Here is a 22,500-nt window from a genome sequence, read left to right on the forward strand (position 1 = left end):
ACTTTTGCAAATGGTGACTAGAATACCAAATATTAACTCAAATCAAATACTCTGAAAACATGATATCATTATCAGTATCATTATTCTCATCTCCATTAGAAGAGGAAAGAAAAATATAACAGTCAAATAGTTTATAAGCAAACATCCTGAAAATAGAAAATATTTCAAAGGACATGAAAAACAGAAACTCATTCTTTCTTTTTCCTATATCAATATACTAGAATAGTTTCTAAACAAAACAGTTCTAGAATAACATGTGAAAAATCACAATACACATATATCAAAAGATAAACTTGGAAAGACACAGGAGAGACCAAACTGATACAGCCACCATGTAATTTTTTAGATGTAAATTTAGCTGCTGAAAAGATTTTGGGTATTCATTTGCAATTTACTCTGATGGTACCAAGGTTACCTGAATTATGTCAACTGCTGTTAAATAGAGTGGAAGTTTGCCTGACATATTCAACATACTCACTACAACCTTATCCTTATAATCTTCAGCAAAATGCATCATCAATCCCTTTAGATTCCCATAAAAAATATATTTTATTGCTGTAGCAATACATTCACGACTTGAGCAGTTTATTCTATTATGTTACTAGTGTTATGCAAACTTCATTTTGTAAGGATAGAGAACTGGAAGCCAGGTTCTGTGCCTATAAGTTAACTGTATTTTATCCCACAAACACAATTGTTGCTACTTGTGTTTTTATAAAGTAATATGTCCATACCTGTTATTATATATTATTGTAACTCATTGCTTTTTTGTTTGTTGTGTGAACACTTGGAAGTCAGTTTTTCACACCTTTAGATGAAAGAGAGACTAGAATCAGTATTGCCTATATCTTGGCAACTTAAAGCACCATTCCCAGGCAAAAAGTAAAAAGTTCCAAGTCAGAAGAAGAAAAGGGAACGGACACAAGCAAAGAGAGAGAGAGATCCATGGGCTGAGTTGTAAAGGACTCCTCCTCCACCCTCACCAATTGGTGGCAAGTGTAAAATCAGCCCAATGAAGTGCTGTAGTAGAGAAATGGCTTTGTTCTCTTAAATGCCTAGTTCCAAGTTGTGACCAAGCAACTTGCTCCCACTTGGCACCAACTCACATCTGGTGCCAACAACTGGACTAAATCTCAAAGCTCAAATTGGCAGAAGTGTACATCTGGTGCTAGCTCACAGTGGCATATCACTGCTTGATGTTACAAAGGAAAGTAAACTCTTCATCTACATAACAATAAATCCTGTACCTATCATATGCTCATGTCTTAATAAAATACACAGTGCTAAACAAAATGTTGCCTGTAACTCAGCAATGCTGGGAGGCAACCATATGAAGGGAGAGAAATGGAGCCTAAGTTTAGGAGGCAAGTGAGTGCAGTGGTCTCTCATTGCTTGGGAGGACTGGATGGTAGGAGAAACCACTCAGACATACAAGAGAAGGCCCACAGGGTATTTTTATGGTGGGAGGGATAGCTCTCTGTGGCCTTGAGGCTGGGAGTAGATACTGAACACTACCAAATATGCTAATTTACCAGCACTACATCCCACTCTTACCAAAATAATAGTGCAAAAATAGCCTACCACATTTCAAAAGTTAAAGCTCTTTCAAGATGAAGGAGAACTTTATTTACTGCTTTGAATGACACAGTTCTGGCTTTCATAGGATATCCTTAGATGAATCTATTAAAACATTTAAAAAATACAAGATCCTGTGGCAAAAGCATAGCTAATTCAGCATAAGTTGCTTAAAGATAAAAGTGATGCTGTCCTGTAATTCTGCCACACCATATTCTTTGGAATCCTTTAGTAAATAAACTTAGACTAAGGCAAAAAACATAAAAAACATGATTTTGTCTTCCTATAAACCTCTGTTACTTCCTTTACATAGAGTCTAATTCACATGATCAGTATATACAACATTATTAGTCTGAAAATGCCTTAAAATGGATATATGCCTCATAATATAGGTTAATCCTCAAATCATGTATTTCACATTCAGGCCAAAACTCTTCAAAACATAAGGTTTACAGCAACAATATTGCTAGCAAGTGTTACGCACGAACAAATCTCTCAGAAAATTTTCCTAGACTTGGGACACAATTGCATCAATTTTTCCCCTAATTGTGGGACCACCCATCTCAGAAATATACCTGGTGTCATTAGGTTGATAATGATCATAATATTCATAAGAAATAAAAACTTTCATAAAAATTCATGGAGTGGGGTAAACAAGTGAGGTCAGGTAGGCCTAAGTAGGTAGGTAACTAAGCCCTTCTGGAGCCATCTCTGTGCAAAAAAACAGCAACTACAGTGAAAAGTGTATGCTAACCAATGTCAGTGCGTTAAATATAAAAAGACCACTAACAATTCTTATAAATCATACGCTAATCAATTCATACATAACTGATAAAAATTTAAGGCACAGTTTTGGACACAATGTTGCATCTTTAAAATATTTTCTGTCCTTGGAACTATTAAATATATCACATCCAAAATTAATAAATAACAAAAGCTCTCTCTCATGGTTTACCTTCATGATCATTTAATAACTATAAATCTATAGAATTTTACTGTTTTGATGAAAAATTAATTAAAAGTCTTTAGTCTTCTGCTTCTTGCAAAATAAAAGATAGTAACAGATAAAGTTTTAATCTCAGAAAAGAAGAGCAAAACATGTTACAATGACCCAAAGCATGTCATAAACTTCTCAAAGAGTCCATAAAAGGTGAACTTCAATGGTCCTCTTCATTTCACTACTAATCAGTGTCATCCTTTTTCGTCTGACAAAGGATTTGGGGTTGGGCATTGAGGCTTTTTGACATTATTAAATCAAAATGTTTTTGTCAGTGTAAAGCCCTGTGACTCCTTACATCTCTGTTTACTATTCCTTAGACTGTGGTGATGGATTTTTTAATTCTTCCTTTTACGTTACTCCACTTGACTCTTTTTAATTCCTGACATCAGATCTGACACAGAAATGAACAAAAACTTTTCCATCTACTGTAATTCAATTAGAGCATAAAAATTATTTTAGGATTTAAATCTACACTGTCATGCTTGAAAACATTACCATCATTTTCTCTGTGGAATATTGGTACAATTTGCACATGTCTTCACCTGAACATAACTAAATTTAATATGCATGTTCCTTAGCTGTTAACCTTTAGAGTATGAAATTCCCTGAAAAAGGACATCAGGTTTCATAGTGAATCCAGAGGGTTTTGCTGAATCAACATCCCTAAGAGAAGAAACATAATTCGTAAAAATAAATAGAATTCTCCCTCTGAGCCCGTACTTCAGCCTCAGGTCATACAGGACTAACACAACATCTTCCAGACTGACATAATCAAGCAATGTGAAATTCCTATTTACAGAAATGACACTGTAGAGGTATCATACTCAAAAGGTTAAAAATTGATCTTAACCCATTGCAGACATGTGTTATGACATACCCATCAGCCCCAGTTAGGCCTAACAAACAGTTGTCAATGCATACATGACATGGCATCGGGAACTGCTCTCAGTTGAAGCGCACTCACAGTCATTGAGTATCATAGCTGCCCTAGCTTCAGAGCTACGGGATTCCAAAGTCAGCCTAAACCCTTGCTTTGTGATGGAATTATGGAAAAATATTCTTTAGGCACGTCTGACCTGCCTGGAGGGCACCGAAAACATTTTCCCAGCAGTGTTGTAGATCACCCATCCTGACTGCCAGTTAGGTGCCCTTCCACTTTGGGTGTACTCAATACAAATACATTTGGGTATGATAATCAGAAACACCTAAAAACTAAACAATACTAGTAGTCATTACTTATAGTATCCAATTCTGCTAACGTAATGTTGGGTTACATCAACAAGCACTAAAAAATCCTTGTCTAAAATCATCCTGAAGTGAGTATATATCTGTTGTTTTCTGAGTAATAAAGTTTAATATCACTGACTAATATCTAAATGCATTTCACTTTTTGAAAAATTATCAAATACTTCATATACTCTGTATATACTGTAGAGCTTATATCAATATACAATATTTTGCAAGCCTTTCTATGCCCTGATGAATGCCAATATTTGAGATACTAAAGAGTTTTTAAATCTGCCAACAACTTGGAAATTTGCATTCTCATGATTTAAAAATATAGTAAATAACATCAACAGAAGAAAACAGAAGAAGACTAATATATATTTTTCCCATGAAAAATGTGATATTATAGAATGACAGATCTGATAACCATCACATAAAAAAATAAATAACTAAATTCTGATTTCAAAGTATGAAGAAAAGTGATCCTTGATTTTTTTTGTAGCAACTAAGGTACCTTGATCCTTCACATAAGCCACTGAGACAGAATGATTTTGCTTGTTTTTCCAAACTTGCAGTGGCACGAAAAGCACAGGTATGAATCATAAAATTATATTCATATGAATGTCTGGGTGGGAGAATTCATACAAAACAGATATTATTTTTGGAGGTAAGGAATGGAAACTAACAATGGCAGCTAATGTGTTAATATAGTATTCATTTAACACAATGTATAAAAAGTCTTGCAAGGAGTTGTATTTTTGGAATGTACAGGTCAAAATCAATACAAGAGATTTGGAAAATATCAATATCACTTCTTGGTATCCTCCAGAATATTGGTATAGATAGAGCACGTCTTCAACTGAGCTTTACTAAATTAAGTATTTACATCCTTTCAAAATTAATAAGCACAATATATTCTCTGCAAATGCAAAAAAAAAAGATCCTGGTTATTAAAAATGAATTTCACTGTCGGTTAATACCCCACCCCTGTCCCAGATGATACAGACAAAAGGTACCTATTAGAATGTGCATGTATACCTACTAGATAATTATCATCTTTTGAAAATTTAATGAACAAGAAAAATTATCAGAAAAAACAATTACTGCCTTTTTCCTCTTTTCTAATAGTTTTGCTTAAAAATGATGACAAACTAGACCAAGCTCACTAGCTTTGCAGGGGGTAGTAGAATAAATAATACGATTCACACTGACAGTATCACAACTCGTCATGTGCTTGATTGGAAGTTAGAAGCTAAGGGCAAGGCTTTAATTTGTGTTGTGCTGCTCACTTAAACCCAACATAGTGAGAATAGAGCAACCTTGTGAACATGTCAATTTTAATCCAGGAAAATGGAAGCTCTATATAATGTTATCATTGTTTCTGTGTCTTTTTATCAGAAAAATATCCATTCATATGTTAATGCATTTCTGTCGGTGATGGTTATAGCAATTTTCTGTATAAGAGCATTTAAAAAACTGAATATATCGTAACTCAGGAGCTGAGAGTAATAGAGAGGAGAAGATGAAGAACAACAGAGCATTTTTAGATATTCTTAGACAGCAATCTTTGACCTTCAATCTAATATCTCCAAAATATTCCATATATCAACTAGTTTATCTATTTATCTATGGATTTTCTTAAATGAAATAGAGAAAAGAAACATATGATTAACTTTCAGAAATGACACCAGCAAGCAAATTCATCAAGAAAGTCAATAAATCTAATTCAAAACACTGAGCAAGACTTCCATGAGCTAAAATATATAAAAACACAACATCCAGTTGAGATTAATGGAGATCAGAGTCCTAAGTATAGTGATCTTAACTAAAACCCAAATCATATTCCTTCTACGTAACATAACTCGACCTTACTTATATCTCAAAGACTTCAGTAAATGGGATAAATCATATATATAGTCTTCAATTTGACAGGTGTCTCTTGCATGAATATGATTAGTTTTCTGCAGTGAAATCTATAGTGAAAAAATACACTAAAGAGACAAAAATACAACTGAGTAACCTTATTGCATTACAATATACACATATGTATAATCATCTGAACAGGAGTTCCATAAATATCTCAAACCTAATTATCATTGGTTCAGGTCCTGACATCTCATTTTTGGTCCATATATATTTGATATTGTAAGAAAGAGAGAAAGAGAAAATATATTACTTATATACCAGTTGTTCTCTGTATCTATGCTGTAATTCCAGAAATGTCTATGTCTATGCATATATATATCTGCGCATCACAAATAACACTTGTTCTGTCTAATTTTGTCTTTTTGTAAAGAATTGAAGTTATTGGGGGTATCTAGGAGCTTTTAGATAAATGGGTGTAGATCAGTCATGTTCAATATATAAGATCAGGTAACAAACTGACATCTTCATAACCATCATGCAAATGCTAAACGGTGCCTGAGTACCCAATAATGCTTTCTGGTAAGATATTTTCCACATGAACTTTTAAACATTTCATGAAAACCAAAGATCTGTCTATGAGGTGATAAAGTCTATATGCTATATGGTGAAATCTACTACTAGTCTATCACCACCTTCACTCAATCAACTCAATACCATTCTGTTCCAAAAATACTTTTTAATCATGCCTTGTTTATAAGACATGGTTTATGTGTTTACGTTGGACAAAGAAACAGTAACTATGCCTAGCAAGAGGACAACAGTATGCCTTTCGACATCTCTACTCAACAAGCTGTTCTTCTCTAACAAGACATGTAATGAAACCAACTCAAAACCACTAAAGGATGTACGGATAGCCATTCTAGTATATGACTAAAGCTGTGTGGTTGGTTAAAATGGAGGCTGTAGCCTATGAAAAGCTATGCTTCTAAGTGTATTTAGCTCCCTAGGCAATCTATATGCCAACAGCTAATTGGTAAGAAGTCAATACAGCTTAACCACGCCACATGCCGAATATGGGCTGCCGGCGGGCGCCAAATTTTAAAAGTCACAATTGAATATAACAAGTTTTAAGCCAAAACCTCAACAGTTTTCAGCCAGAACCTCAACATAATCATCATGTACTATATATTAAAATATGCATAATTAACCTCTTCCCCCCTGTGCATGTGACAAGTTATATACATGGGTTGGGAAAAGGGTGGGAAGAGTGACCTTGGTGAGGAACCTCAGTAAGTCAGACGACAAGAGAAAACGGTTGTAGTATGGTAAACTAATCATAATAAGTTCTATATTTCTACATAATGTTCCATAATGAAATAATAAAATTATTCCTCCCCTGGCATAAGCAATTCACACTCCTATGTAATAATAATGAGAGTCAAGTAAGCCAATGTCTCATATACAACCTATATTCATACAGTATCTGGAAGAAAAAAACTTAAATCTACCAGAACTTAGCCATGACACAGTATGTGCGTCCTCGGATATGTCAAGAGCACTGCGAGGACCCAGTATACGCATTCTCAGGGCCAAGAGGTCTTGGCCCTTGACCCAAGTTGTGTTAGGCCACTCATCAGTCCAAGGAGATGATTGAGTGTATCTGGACTTTTGAGCATAGCCTCCCAAAAACTGGCAGACCATTTGCCTATTATTGTTGTGTTATCCCACTGTTATCAAGAGGTAGGGTGAATGAGGAAGTAATTCTGGTACTGTTTGGCAAGTTTCTTCCAGCAAACTCCTCCTAAACTCATTCCCCAATTCACTAGCATACCTTTGCCTCTTTGGGCCAATCATACAAGTATCTCCAGGTGCCTCTTTTAACCCGTTAATGCCGGGTGACAAGATATAATGTCAAGTGGTGGCTAGACCAGCCATTGAGGACGAGATATTTTGTCATGGCTTTCCTTCTGGCTGGCGTACTGGGTGATGACGCGCATAGCGTTTGGCCACAGCTGGAGCAGGCAAGTAGCTCCTAAGGCATTAGGCTTGTGCGTTTAAAATATCCCCAGTGCTTCGACCATTTGGAGCCAAAACAGCCCCCTCAGCCACATATTAACGATGGAAGTGATATCATGTCATAACTTTTTGTATGGCCAGCATGCCAGGTAATTGTGCACATTGCAGGTGACCACGGCTTGAGTGGGTAAATAGTCCAAGGCATTAGGCCTATGCATTTCGAAATACCCTGATGCTAAAAAAAAGTTTCACATATTCATCTCATGAACATGGAGTAATGGTGGCCTTTAGAAGTTAACATTAGTAAAGGGAATCCATACATGCTAAGTTTCCATTAATACCCTCCAGTTTCTCATGGAATTACAAGGGGATTCTGTAATCATATTGTTCCAGAAGGATGGTACCTTAGAATAATATCTAGTTTATAAGAATTGGATTTGTAGTTTTGAAATTATGGAGCATATGAGATGGGCATAAATATTGCAGTCATGCCTGGACCAATCAGTCCCTTTGCTAAACACGCACAGTAACATAAGGGTTAATTCTTAAACCTGTGTGGAAAAACCCATGGAACAAACATATTAAGAGATCCCAATCTTTGACTTAACACTGAATGCCGATAAACTACATCAGCAAAAATTCATTTCATGAAGTCAATCCTTTCTCTCGACTATTCATATATCAAACTGATGATTTCTAAATCACCAATATAAACTAAACCAAGAGCCTGAAAAAAGCTCAATGCTCTAACTTCATTATTTATTCTATGTTTGAATGAAATTAAGTACCCCCTAAAAAATATATAATAATGATGAATGCATTTAACTTTTCACTTTCATAGCTAAAACTGAGCACACAAAAGCATGAGTCTTGTTATCATGATGAACTGAGCTATTTTTACAAGCACTCTAGAATTATTCCTTGTTGACTTTAAGCTAGGCAAACATCTGTTACAATTGTATTAATTTGCATTTTCATTCCAAATATAACATATGCACATCTTTTAAATGCATATGCCATTAACAAAATCCTGATATTTCCCCTATTTGAACATAAATACTACCACTTCTGCCTGGTATTTTCTAAAGCCTGGTTATATATAAGACGCAAAGAAATTCTTGTCCTATAATAAAACATACATCAAATACATTTATGCATATTTTCAAATTTCACATTTTCTTGACAAGAACTAGTGAACTAGTGTCCATGAAAAGCATGGAGCAACTATCATGAAAATATTTGGGAATCTTAAGCCAAATCTCTTCAGTGTCATCAAATAAATTTTCACACACTATCACTTATTGTGCCTCTAATACTTCCCAGGAAAACTTGTCATTGCATTCCGTTTTCAGCCCCAGTGCCTTCTGGACTGGGGAAATTATAATTGAAGTTGGACACTCTTCTCCACATTAATAATATCTTACTGGATTAAGGTTTGTGTTGAGAAAAAGGCCCATATAAGGCTCAAGATTTGCAAGTGAATGTAATAAAGAAATAGCAAAAAGGACAGGCCATAGTGGTCACTTTACAGAGGCCTGCTTGCTACTGCACAATCCTTACTCATGAAATTATATCAAAAAGGCAATATACCTTATAATAACATAAAAGATTTCTGAGACTACTGAACATGAAGGGGTAAAAAAACCTATGAATTTTTGTCTTAACAAGAGAAGTTAGAAAGGTTGACTACCACTATTATACTTCCTTGACTCAAACTGTTCACCTGCAAACTTTCAATGTAACCTATACCTACTTGGCTTATACCAGATAAAAAAATTGTATGTTAAATGTAAAGGTCAACTGAAGAATTTATATGAGTTGAGGACAGTTACTTTATATTTTGACAGGTCAAACTATGAACTATCAAACTATGCAGACAATTTGATGATTGCTGACAAAAATTTGTGAGTGTTTTAGTATAATATGCTGCTCCACCTTTTTAGTATGACTGGGGCTGACATATTCACACCAGACAACTGACACCTGTCATAGAAAATAACAGCAACAAAAACAAAAAAGTTGAACAATGAAATACACATTTTCTAACTGATCAGGAAACTGCCTAGGATCCAAAAGCAAGAGGAAATTGTCAACATTTCAGACCAACTGTCACCTCTTCTGTCCCTGGCTAAATTCAAAAGTCAAGAAATAGGGGACTTCATTTATATTCATTAATATTTCCTGACAATAGCTAATTCAAAACCTTAGTGACTGCCTTGGTGTCGAAAGAAATGATAGCTAAAAACTAACAAACAAAGCAAAACTTCACTGAATAGGTTTACCATCCTATTTTTATTTAAATACTTAGTACTTCTCATGAACACCTTAAGTCTTTATCATGTACTTTCTACATATTTTCCTCCAACAACTATCAAACATATGAATAAAGTAACAAAAGTAGTAGTTTAAGATGTTAATTATATCAATACAAGTAGCTTTCACCTTTTAACTGATGAAGTCTTTTTTATTGATCCCAGAGTGGGATGACACTGACACCAAATATATATGTATAAAAAATATATTTGCGGTGGACATCAGAAAGGAACATTAATCATTATGAATTCTCAATCAAAACCATATATCAGTTCAGTATTCTCCTGTGACTCTCTAAGACCTTGTGCACCACAACTGAAAGGATGCTGCTACTTGATAATGGACTTACAATGAGCGTTATCTGACTCAAAGGAGGAACAGTAATAGCTGTGAAGGGAGAAATAAATAAAGAACATGAAGGCAACTTACCCTTGATCAATCCTGTCCATGGGTCCCATCTGTCCCATCATTGGATGTGGTCCTGGTCCATGCATAGGTCCATGCATAGGACCGTGCATGGGAGGGCCCCCCGGTGGTCCCCCCGAACCGAATGGTGGCCCTCCAGGACCAAAGGGTCCCCCTGGCCCAGAAAAACCTGGTCCTGGCCCTCCTGGCCCAGGAAAAGGTCCTGGATGACCTGGTGGACCATTGATCATCTGGGCATGAGGCTGCCCCAACATCCCTAAAGTGCTGTTTGGGCCATTCATGTGGGGGCCTGTGGGAGTGGGGCTGCTGTAGTTAGAGGAACAAGGAAATGGCATGGGCGATGGCCCAGGTCCAGACATGCTGGTGGGTGCCATGCTAGTGGGAGGGCCTCCCCCCGGGGGCCCAGGGAAGGGAGAGGGGCCTCCGGGACCAGGTGTGGATGCATTGGAAGGGGCGGGGGAGCCGGGGAAGGGGACTGATGGGGGGCCTGAGGTCGGCGGCCCCGAAAAACTGTTGGGAGGCGTGTTGAAGGGTTGAGGGCCACCAGGGCCCGAAGGATAATTCCCAGGATTTGATGAGGGGCCTTGGGGACCTGTGGGAGGTCCTGGAGAGGGTCTGTTCAGTGTAGGACCAGGTGGGTTAAATGTTGGAGTGGACGGTCCAGAAAAGGTATTTGGAGTGGCCGGGTTAGGGAACCCCGTGGGACCAACAGAGGGGGGACCGTGAGGCTCTGAGGGGGGTCCTGGGGGGCCCTTCCAGCCGAGACTTGCTGGCTCCGCCTCCAGGGTGGCGACGTGACCCTCACGCACACACACCCACACACTCAGCAGCCTGAAAGAATTAATTGGGTCAGACTAAATACATAAAAACATATCAATTTCATAAATACAATAAAGGAATAATTAGGGAATCATTAGGGAATAACAATAAATCCATAAGTATCTTATGAACAAATAATTAATTCAGCAGAAATATATACATTCTACAATATCTCACATTCATTTAAAATAAATGTAAATAAAACAAAATACACTGAGAAACTGAATAGCATTTTGCATGCCCATAATTGTCAAAAGCCACAGGCCCTATAGATAGTATCAGTTTAGGGTCATGGCAATTTAATAACACCTTAAGACTGCAGCTCAACAGACTGACATAAACTACAAGAATTTAATTATATTTAGCCACATCTTCTGAATAACTACAGCCTTAAGTACTGGCTGATGGCAAAATCACAGCTTATCAAATTTCCTGTATCAGCTACTGCCTTATCAATTTATCTACTATTACTCATATATTGGTTACTCTGAAACTTATCAAAAGGGCTGTAATTGGACATGGATTTAGATGTAATGCTTCCTTAAACTTGTATAAAAATGCTTTCTTCCCTGTATACTAATTTCACTTAATCATCAATGTGTTAAAGTCTTTATAATTTAGTTTTCTATGTGCACACAGGATGATTCTGTAAAGTTTGTTTGCTCTGCTCAATGTGCATTACTTTCTGGGACATACAGAAAAAAAAAGAAAAACGGAGAAGGAAAGGCAATTTCACCTGAAAAAGATGGCAAATTATCCTTTGAATACACACATACTCTATAGATTTAGCAGGCCTAATCCCTAATTATAAATATCTCCAAGAGGAAATATGATAATCATAATATAAAAACAATGATCATGATAACTCAGCCAACCCTAGCTGAAGTGATGCTAATAAACGCCTCGGTCAAAATTTTGTCTTCACCTGCAACGAATAATACAACAATAGCTCTATATGACAAAAGAGAGAAAAAGTGATTCAGGGAAGTGGTATGCTCATAAGATCCATAAATAAAACATAAGGTACAAAAGCACCATGCACCTCAAGGAGTTTCATATGATCAATGAATCAAAAGTAATAATCACAGTGTACAATAGCTGGAATTTAGGAGAGCAATTTGCTTCTTGCTTCACTTCTGCACTAGAGCTGAAGTGAGGCAAGGGAGAACAGGAGCAAGCCAGCCCACAAACTTTCCGCGACCGTTTTCTTAACTTTTTGTTCGAATTACTTGTTACTTCAGCAAGGGGTGCCACAACTGTGCTATCAATTACATTAATAATGGTGATGGTAATACTAGTACCACTACTAAGGAAGATAAAAAATAATAGTGATGATATTGATAATGAACAAACATAATCACTACACTTTTATAAGAATAATCAGAATTTGATAACAATAACTAAAATAATAACAATACCAATATTCAATAACAATACAATTGATAATTTCGACAATAATAATAATAATAGTGCAAATAATAGTAATATCACTAACACAAATCTATAGACCCAGAAATTCAAGCTGGGCTATTTAGACAGATTTTTTTTTCCCCCCTATGAATCTGGTGGCCATTTGTTTACATTTGGCACCACCCCATTCCGTTTCCATTAACCAAGGTTGGCTTTCAGTGGCTGATGCTACTACTACTGCCGGACTACTGATGCTTTTGCCTTTATACATATTTCCTAGGAAACAATATATGCATTACATGCTTAAATAGTGGAGCTAAGCCGCAATCAATAACATAATGATGGTAATGATGATAACGATGATAATAATGATAGTAATAATAGTAATAAAAGTAATAATAATAATAAAAATAATAGCAATAACAATATTAGTAATAAAAAAAATAATAGTAATAGTAACAGTAATAATGATGATAATAATAATAATAATAATAATAATAATAATAACAATAATAATAATAATAATAATATTAATGATGATAATATCAATAATAACAACAATAACAAAAACAACTAGACATCATTATCAATTAAAAGAAAAAAAATATATATACTGACAATAATAAAATAATCAAACTAAAATCAATCCTAATCAAAATAACTTTAAAAAATTACACAAATACAGTAAATCCACATTCACTTTTTTCCTTTTCATGACAAATCTAAAAAATAAAATAAAAAATAAAGAAAAGAAAAAGAAGAAGAAAAAAAAAATCCCTTTTTTCCTTTTCATGACAAATCTAAAAAAATAAAAATAAAAAATAAAGAAAAGAAAAAAAAGAAAAAGGAGAAGAAGAGGAAGAAGAAGAAGAAGAAGAAAGAGAGCTACTGGTTGTTTATAGACCCATGCTTCCATTGCTTTTATTGCCTCAACTTGGACAGTCAAGACCATATTCAACACATGTGATTATTTACAGAAAAAAAAAAATAAATGAATAAAGAAAGAAAATAAAAGATAAGAGATAATATTATTCAAGATAATATCAATAATAATAATATTAATAATAACTATAATAACAATAACAATTATGCTGATGCAATGGTAATAATAATAATAATAATAATAATAATAATAATAATAATAATAACAATAATAACAATAATAAAAATAATGATGATTATCATTACAAACAAATGCCATAATAATAAAAATATATATAATCATAATCATAACAAGAAAAATAATAGTAATAACAATAACAATAACAACAACAATAAAAAACAATAATAACAATACAAACAATGATTATGATAATAATGATAATGATGATAATGATGATAATAATAGGATAATGATGATGATGATAACAATAACAATAATAATAATAATAATAAAAAAATAATAATAATAATGAAAATAATAATAATAATAATAATAATAATAATAACAATAATAATAACAATTAGAAGTAGTAGTACTAATACTTGTATTAGTACCAGTACTACTACTAATAATAATAATAGTAGTAGTAGTAGTAGTAATAGTAATAGTAATAGTAATAGTTATAATAATAATAATAATAATAACAACAACAATAATAATATTAATAACGACTATAAAAAAGCACAATCATTATAATGAAAGCAAAATGATTACAATAATAATATCAATAATAATGATAATGATAATGATAATAATCCCAAATACTATAAAAAGTACAATCATTAAAATGAAAAAATAAATACTTACAATAATAATAAATAATAATGAAATCAATAATCATAATAATAATAATAATATTACTAACAGCAACACCAAAAATCAATGACACTACTTTAAAGAATAACAACATTGTCAACATTTCCAAAATGAATAATGAAAATAAAACAAATAAATAGTAATGATACATAGTAATAGTACTAATAACCCTCCTCATAATATCAATAAAAAAAAGTTCTAAGAAAATAAAAACATGCTTTTCTAAATACATGTTAATCTTTTTGTGAACGCCAACATTAGCAAATGCAAATTCTATCATCAGAAATGTACAAAGTAATAATAAGAAAATCCAACTATCATAAACAACCAGGATAATACTGACAAGCATGATAATTGAATCAGAGGTAATGGCAAGACAGAGGCAGGAGTGGAGTGGAGTGGGGTGGGGTGGGGAGTAGAATACATGTGGGGCATGGCGAGAATCTCCCCTCACGCTATGCTCTTGACCAGAGGCAAAAATGGGGCGCTCCTGAATAAAATATATATATGTATGGGGCACGGTGACTCTCCCCATTGGCTATGCTCTTAACCAGAGGCAAAAATGGGGCGCTCCTGAATAAAATATATATATGGGGCATGGTGAGACTCTCCCCTCTGGCTATGCTACTTGACAGTACTCTATTCATGGGGAGCTCATGAAAAGAGTACTGGAAAATTCATAATCTAAAAAAAAAAAATAGAGAAAAAAAAATAATATTCATGTATTTTGTACAGCTGTTTAACTACAAATCATTCTGAAATTCTACCAACTATCCACCTACATAAAAACAAATCCACTTGCGCTGATATGAGCCATTACAACTGTAACATATATATCACAGGTCACTTTTAAAGGTATACAGTCAAGAGTTCCAAACCATACAACATTAAATCATAGTCTGTCTCATTTACTATGGGCTATGAGCTATGACTGAAATGGATGTCATACTCAGCCATGAACCAGACACTCATCTCACTAATGCTAAATTCATGGTTAATGTACAAACTCTTAGATCAGATTGGTTTTCATTAAACACATAAAGGACAACATATATCAACTGTTATAATAATGATTGATATTATTATTATTTTGTATCTCATTTTTTTATTCCTGCTTGTATATCCATCCCATGGGCATATAGACATGCACTGTCATACTTGTGCCTATGGTAAAAAGGGCATAAGATAGTAAAACCCTGCCATTTTCTTTAATTTATCTACTACAAAGGTTCTCATCTTTCTTGTTTCCCATCTGGAGTGCACACAGTGTTAAGCTATGACTAAAGTGATACCAAGCATCATTTTATATCTAACCATTGATCTACCCAAGTTCAATAACTACACAATTAGAAGAAATAAATAAGAAACTATTCTTACAGCTTGGATACAAAATGTTAGAATCATCTCTGTTCTTTGCACTTGTTAAACATTCTATAAATTAAGAAAAACAAATATAACATCCCATAACCTCAAAACAATTCAGATGAGGTTCATCACTAAATGAAGATACTGATACATCTCAAATACTATCTATATCTATCAATCCCTCCCTCAAAATCTCTTCAGAGTCCTCACTACCCTGTTCTTGGAAGGAGGTGACCGCTTTTTCCTACTTTCTCCTTCCATTGTATGGAAGCAAAACAATGCCAAACTTTTTCACAACAAATTCTATCAGAAGTACTAAAGTAGTCATAAACTGAACTCCATACAAGTCCTTTCTCATATGATGCTTCACTCTAAAAAAAAAAAAAAAAAAAAAAAAGACTGCAATATGAACTGATTTGATTATAGTTTCCAGCAAGATGCAATAAAATCATTTTAAAATACCTGCATGAAAATCAAAATGATGGAGGGAAAATACTTCCCCTATCAGAACATTAACCTGTCAGATAAATATGAATAAGTTATCAGGGGGCAAGGGTCTTGGAACACATAAATAGCATAAAATGTTCATATAAAGCTAACTTGGTAAAATCTCAGTTACGAACATACACATAATACAAGGTAAACGGTACTGGAATCAATAAATCCATTAATTCTGAGACATTATTTGGTTTACGTTATAGCTGTTGTACATTATGCCTCTCTTTTATCTTTAACTAAATAAACACAGTAATAAATAAAGTCAACCAATTACCATACTGAACATGCCTTTAGAGCTCTGACAAAGGCTAACAAACCTCTATCACATATATTCTGGCAGGAAAGTACTTCAACTTAATTAACAACAATAACAAGAAAAAACATGTAATAGTCAAGACCTTTGTGATAAAAAACAGGTCCTCCTTCCTTATTGTTCATAGTTATTTAACTTTCAAAAGATATTTTCTAATTTTAATCTTGCTAAGACTATCATAAAAGAAAAGCCTCCTGGAATTCAATGATTTATCAATTCCGTGTACTGTACGTTTGAAACTGCAATCATACCGCTTGAAATATGGTTTTAAATCAATAAATCATTAAACAAACTTTTAACCACCAACTTTCAGAAATTGCGGTTATCTTACAACTATCTTACATACTTCTACCAATGATTGGCCTTAAATTTTGTGTGTAATGGGATGCAAGATACATAGGGTTATCATAACTAAAAAAGTTGCAGAAAATAATAAAGAGTAAGTTATCAGACACATTTTCATACTGTACTGAGCAGATTTAACAAGTTCAGTCTTTCAGTCTCCGGCCCGTGGTACAACTTCACCCTCCTCCCTTCTTTCCTTCTCTATGGTTAAGCTTGTGTAAGGAGATTACGTCTAATGGCAAGATTTCAAATTCATGTCCACAAAGAATTGATTCCATGAAATATCATGAATGGAGACTAGAAGGATGAAAAGAAAAAAAAGCATAGATCTTTGTTTTTCTTTTTTCATATAATATAACTCACCACAATACAAAAATACAAAATTAAAAGGTTTGCAGCAGTAACACAATTTAACTTTTTTCCACATGCTGGTAATTTATAGATAATGCAATATCCTTGACAGATAATCGAGTTACTATTCCTATCACACACAAAAAAAAGTCATTATGAATAATCTGAACTAAATAATAAGTACAAGTGAATTATAAAGTAATTTACAACTCTAATTAGATGACCCGAACATAAATCGTCCGTCCTAATAGAAGTAACGACTAGCCTAGTATCTCCACACCAAAATACGAAATGACAAAAGTCCTTACAAGTCGAGTCGGCAATATCATCATGAGAGGAGGCACTTGAAGCAACCCTTATCACGGGATAAATTCCAATAAATCAAATGAAATCAACAATTATAAATAGAAACCAAAGAAAATAATGCACCCGCTGATTGCGAGAGAGGACGGGTTGTCAGAACATTAGTTTTAAAATCCGGCCAATACAGTTTCACAATTCTGTGCCTCTAAACGTCTGCTTGTTACATAAAACTAGCAATATGTTCTCGTCCCTCCTCTGAAGTTATAATTGCTCAGGTTCTCTATACTCTTTATCACAAGCAATAAACCAACAGGAAAGCACAAACACTGATTCCACAGCATCCCTTCCCATGGTTTGTCTTCGTAGATGACACCGACCAAAATATTCATTAAAAAAAAAAATCATAACCGTGAAAATAAAGCTCAGAGTGCGGGACATCCCGAACGGTAACAAGATCATCTGATAATCACAGCAAGAGATACAAAATTAAACGGAACTGCTACCTTCACACTCACGTACACACCTTAAGGACCATAAAAGTCAGGCACAGATGTTAAATTTTAATCTCTCTGAAAGTTAATTAATCCCATCATATGTAGGTATAAGATTTTAGACCGAGGTTAATTTCATGATTGGCTATTCGGGTTTTCAGGAATACTTTCACGGTATGGAGCTTTCCACACTATTACACGCACATATGAAGAAGAAATTATCGCAATATCAAATACCATATTACTTTTCACGCTCAATAATGAATGAAATATGGGAGAGTCCATGATAATTAAAACAAAAAAATAATAGAAAATAACAATAATAAAAAAATATCATAAACCGAAAGCCCATTACCATAAAAACAAAAAATAATCATATAATATTCATAACCATAACAGTAACAATAATAGTTCATTTAATATTTAATAACAGCATGAGGACACACACACAACAGTGCAATATCCACTTAATATTTATCATTAATTTCCCTCAACTGCCATCACCCTCCCCCCCCCCTAGACCCTCTTCCCCAAAAAGGCCAAAATCCGTTTTTTTTTCCCCCTTTGGAACTCCTCTAATAACGTGCCCACCTTCTTCCTTATCTACTCAGAGCCTCTAGCAATTCTATCCACCTCGTAATTTCCTTAAAATATCCACTAAAATCCTCCTCCTGTTCCCTCCCTCACCTCCCACCCCCCTACACCCCGTACCCCCCTCCCCTCCCCTCAAGAGGTCAAATCTGCATCATTCTCTTTTTTTTTCTTCTTCTTCTTCTTCATCCCCCTTTAAGTCCATCATCATCCACTTTTCCGCCTCCTCCGACCTAATCTCACGCACCTCGCCCTTCTCCCGGAAGCTTGGACCAGCGCTTCCCACCCGGGGAAACACAGGAGGCAAAGAGGGACGAGGAAAATCGGGCGAACGAGGGAAATTTTCCCTTTTTTTCCCCCCCGCCGATGACATTTGCTCTAAGCCGAAGCCAACGACCGAAACATCGAACAAGTCAAACGGCGAAGTCACTCCAATTATTCGCCTTTTATTCCCCTTCTTCCTCTTCCCTCTTTCACCCCTGGATCATCTCCACATGCAGATCAAAGGTCAATCTAAGTGCTAAATTTAATAACAACGGTGTAAACAGTCTCCTTACCATTATAAAAGGGCTTAAATGAGGTTTGTTTACCTTGCCGGCTGATCGCACTCTTTCCGCTATCGACGATCACAAAGGGAAAAAAACAAGTGACGAACGGGATGCGCAACCCCGCTTAGAAAAAAGAAAAAAACGTGCGCGGAAAGAGAGAGGGGGGGGGAGGGAACGGAGGAGGGGGGAGAGAGAGGAAGTAGGAGAGAGAGAGAGAGAGAGAGAGAGAGAGAGAGAGAGAGAGAGAGAGAGAGAGAGAGAGAGAGAGAGAGAGAGAGAGAGAGAGAGGAGAGAGAGAAGAGAGAGAGAGAGAGAGGAGAGAGAGAGGAGAGAGAGAGGAGAGAGAGAGAGAGAGAGAGAGAGAGAGAGAGAGAGAGAGAGAGAGAGAGAGAGAGAGAGAGAGAGAGAGAGAGAGAGAGAGAGAGAGAGAGAGAGAGGCTATTTTGTGTACTTTAAAATGAATCGATAAATACTCTTAGCATGGGAGAGAGAGAGAGAGAGAGAGAGAGAGAGAGAGAGAGAGAGAGAGAGAGAGAGAGAGAGAGAGAGAGAGAGAGAGAGAGAGAGAGAGAGAGAGAGAGAGAGAGGGAAAGAGAGATGAGGTGAACTGTTATTCTCTTTCGACATAGTTATTTCGGTCCCGTTATGATAATGAGTTCAATGCAGACAATTTATAAGTAAAAGCAATTTATGCTTTTTCTCGACTGAAAACAGTTTTACAATTTGTTCCGTGAAAAATACAAAATACAGTTTCGTTTCAAACTGTGCATTTTCTCTATTTTTATAGTTTAGATTAATAGCATGTCTCCTTATTAGATGAACCCATCAATATAATTTTCGTTTTTTATCTGAATTAGCTCGTTCTAGGTTTACTTTAAAGTTCCATTATCCATTACGACTGCAATTTCCCATAAAATAAAAATAATCAGAAACATCTACCTCCCACCCGACCCGGAGCTCTCCTTCCACCCGACAGTCACACCGGATCAAGCACAGCCTGAATGATCAGCATTGAGAAGTTCACGAGTTTAAAGCTTTTAAAGATGCTTTATAACTCAGCCAAGGTACCAAACAATCCTTCTATTTTCTCCTGAGACACTCGCTATCCTTTAGATCAGCGAATTCACGCACTGTTAATAAACCAGTATAATTAAAAATAGAAAAAAAATACATCCCGGCAACTGTAACTGGACCCCGATGTGGTCGCCCAACCCACCAGGTCACAATCAATATCCGAAGATTTGCACATTCGGTTTCCAGATAAGAGGTGCTATTCCGCTCCCGTGAGCCCCCGCTCTGGTTTTTGGGACGCGGCGAGAGCGAATCTCTATGACCAACGAAATGAAAGATCACTTACCAGTGTTAAAGAGCGAGATTTATTCGCAAGGCTAAAGGCACTTCACCCGGAGGCCCCTTTCTGGCTGGCGCTTCTCGGGATGACAAACACGCTGCTTCAGTCACAGAGTAACCAGTTTGTCCAATTTTATCATCTAATATCAATGTAAATTTAGCTCCCGTTTGAACTGGTCGGTTCTCACGCCCGAATACTATTCATCGTGACTTTCCGAATGCACATGATTTTCCACTCGATACTTATATTACGATAACGAAGCCAGTCACTCGTTTATAAACAGTCCATAAAAATTGTGAATGACAGGTGTTGCCTGCCAAACTCCAGATCGTAGTTGCCAGCTTATGTTTATCTGATCATCAGTTCCTGGAGAACCATGGGCGACGAAATGCACGTAGGAGGCTCGTGGGTCGGGTGTTGCGAGGTACAGAGTGCTTCGTCCAGGCCATAAGACAAAACTGGGGCGACACTTTTGCTCTGGCTCGGCCCACAACCTAATTACCGGCCCACTCAGCCCACCCCACTCCCACCAACTTGGATGTTCGCTGTCCGTGGAGTTTTTCACGTGACAAGCCAACGGGAAGGCTCACGTCCGAGCCACGGGATTCGAATGGTTCCTTATCGCATTGGGGAAAGCAGTTTTCTTAGGTTCACGAGAGGTGCTGGCGTTTCCACCTCAAAGCATTACATTTTTCAGAGTAACTGGCAACTAGAGCAGCGCAGAGTTGCCCATTTCTGGCCAGAGGCTAAATCCCCTGACGTTGGCAGCTGTAGCCAGCTACCAAATCTTTGATAGGTGCTATGGCTGCCGAAATGCATTTATTCCTCCTCAACAACACTCGTGTCCACCGAGGGGAAACCGCTTTGGTAAACATGGATACATATAGATACTTTATAGATGGATGCATTTACAGTTAAGGAAGGATTGAAACCATATTCTAAACTATGTAAAAAGGCCATGAAAATATTCGTGTGATGTTTATCGATTCCTATCTGCGCCAGTAACTAGCTGAATATCTGCACAAGTTTATTAACATCACATAAATGATTCCAAGGCATCAAACTCCGCCACAAAACTCACGCTGATTAATCTTTTGAGCGCGCCTCATCCTCATCTCTTGACTTAACACTACAGCGCTCTTACATAAACTTTTTGCCAAGAAACTTTCTCGCTTTACATCTCTTCAAATAACGAAACAGAGTAAGGGAGATGCAACGCTCGAGAAAGACTATCTGGCAACCGAAGTCGGGTCCGGAGGTTCCCCCGTGAAGCAGATGTTCTCACAGCCGCCTCAGTCACAGTTCCGCAAGCACCACGTGATAACATGCGCGATCCATGATGCAACACTCACTTTAGACTCAAAGAGGCCGTTTGAGTACGCATGAGTAGATATGTTGATCTTCATGCAGTTGAGGTGTGTTTTTTCACCACTTGCGGCTGTTGTTTTGGGGTGGGATTTCGAAATAGCTGCACCATTTTCTCACGTCAACTTAACTGAATTGATTCAAGTTGCGAAATTATGGGAGAGTGTATGTCACTTTAAATATACCATAAAGATCCGTTCACAAATAAATAAAAGCAACAATATGGAAACAAGCACATTAAAACATTGCATATACTTGTAAAGATAAACACAATAAAACACGTTTACACATCCAATTGAATAGACTATATAGAAATTATAACAAAAATCTCTTTCTTAATAATCAAACAATATCCCAAGCAGATGAGCTCGATATCAGGTGAGGTCACACCCACGCTCTACACACACAAGAAATGGGGACACACCACGATGTAGGTCTCATGACAAGTATGCGAAATGCGGCACAGATCTCGTCCTTATGACTCTTGGCTTGCACTTACTCCTAAACACTCACGTCACTGCAAGAAAAAGGATTTACACTGGAACAAGAACACCTCGGCTCGTCACAA

The 22,500-nt window shown here is 36.0% G+C and overlaps 1 protein-coding gene across 12 annotated transcripts in view; it reads right to left on the reverse strand.

Moving 5' to 3' along the window:
- The window catches only part of Chi (LIM domain-binding protein 2 Chi), a 289,290-nt gene that overhangs the window by 266,566 nt on the left and 224 nt on the right, over positions 1-22,500 (reverse strand). For 4 of the 12 annotated variants that reach the window (XM_086546971.1, XM_086546967.1, XM_086546965.1 and 1 more), the window contains exons 1-2: positions 19,259-19,319; positions 10,427-11,254 (exon numbers count right to left, since the gene is read on the reverse strand). In XM_086546971.1, coding sequence (XP_086403097.1) covers positions 10,427-10,797 — 371 coding nt within the window. In that variant the 5' untranslated portion in view covers positions 10,798-11,254; positions 19,259-19,319. Of the gene's footprint in view, positions 1-10,426; positions 11,255-18,915; positions 19,068-19,225; positions 19,343-20,573; positions 21,001-22,500 lie in introns of those variants that run through there. The other 8 variants (XM_086546966.1, XM_086546959.1, XM_086546970.1 and 5 more) reach the window with 6 other exon arrangements.

Source organism: Penaeus japonicus, unplaced genomic scaffold (genome assembly GCF_977035675.1).
Source record: "Penaeus japonicus unplaced genomic scaffold, GWHDUDI00000001_assembly GWHDUDI00000018, whole genome shotgun sequence".
Taxonomy (NCBI): Eukaryota; Metazoa; Arthropoda; class Malacostraca; order Decapoda; family Penaeidae; genus Penaeus; species Penaeus japonicus.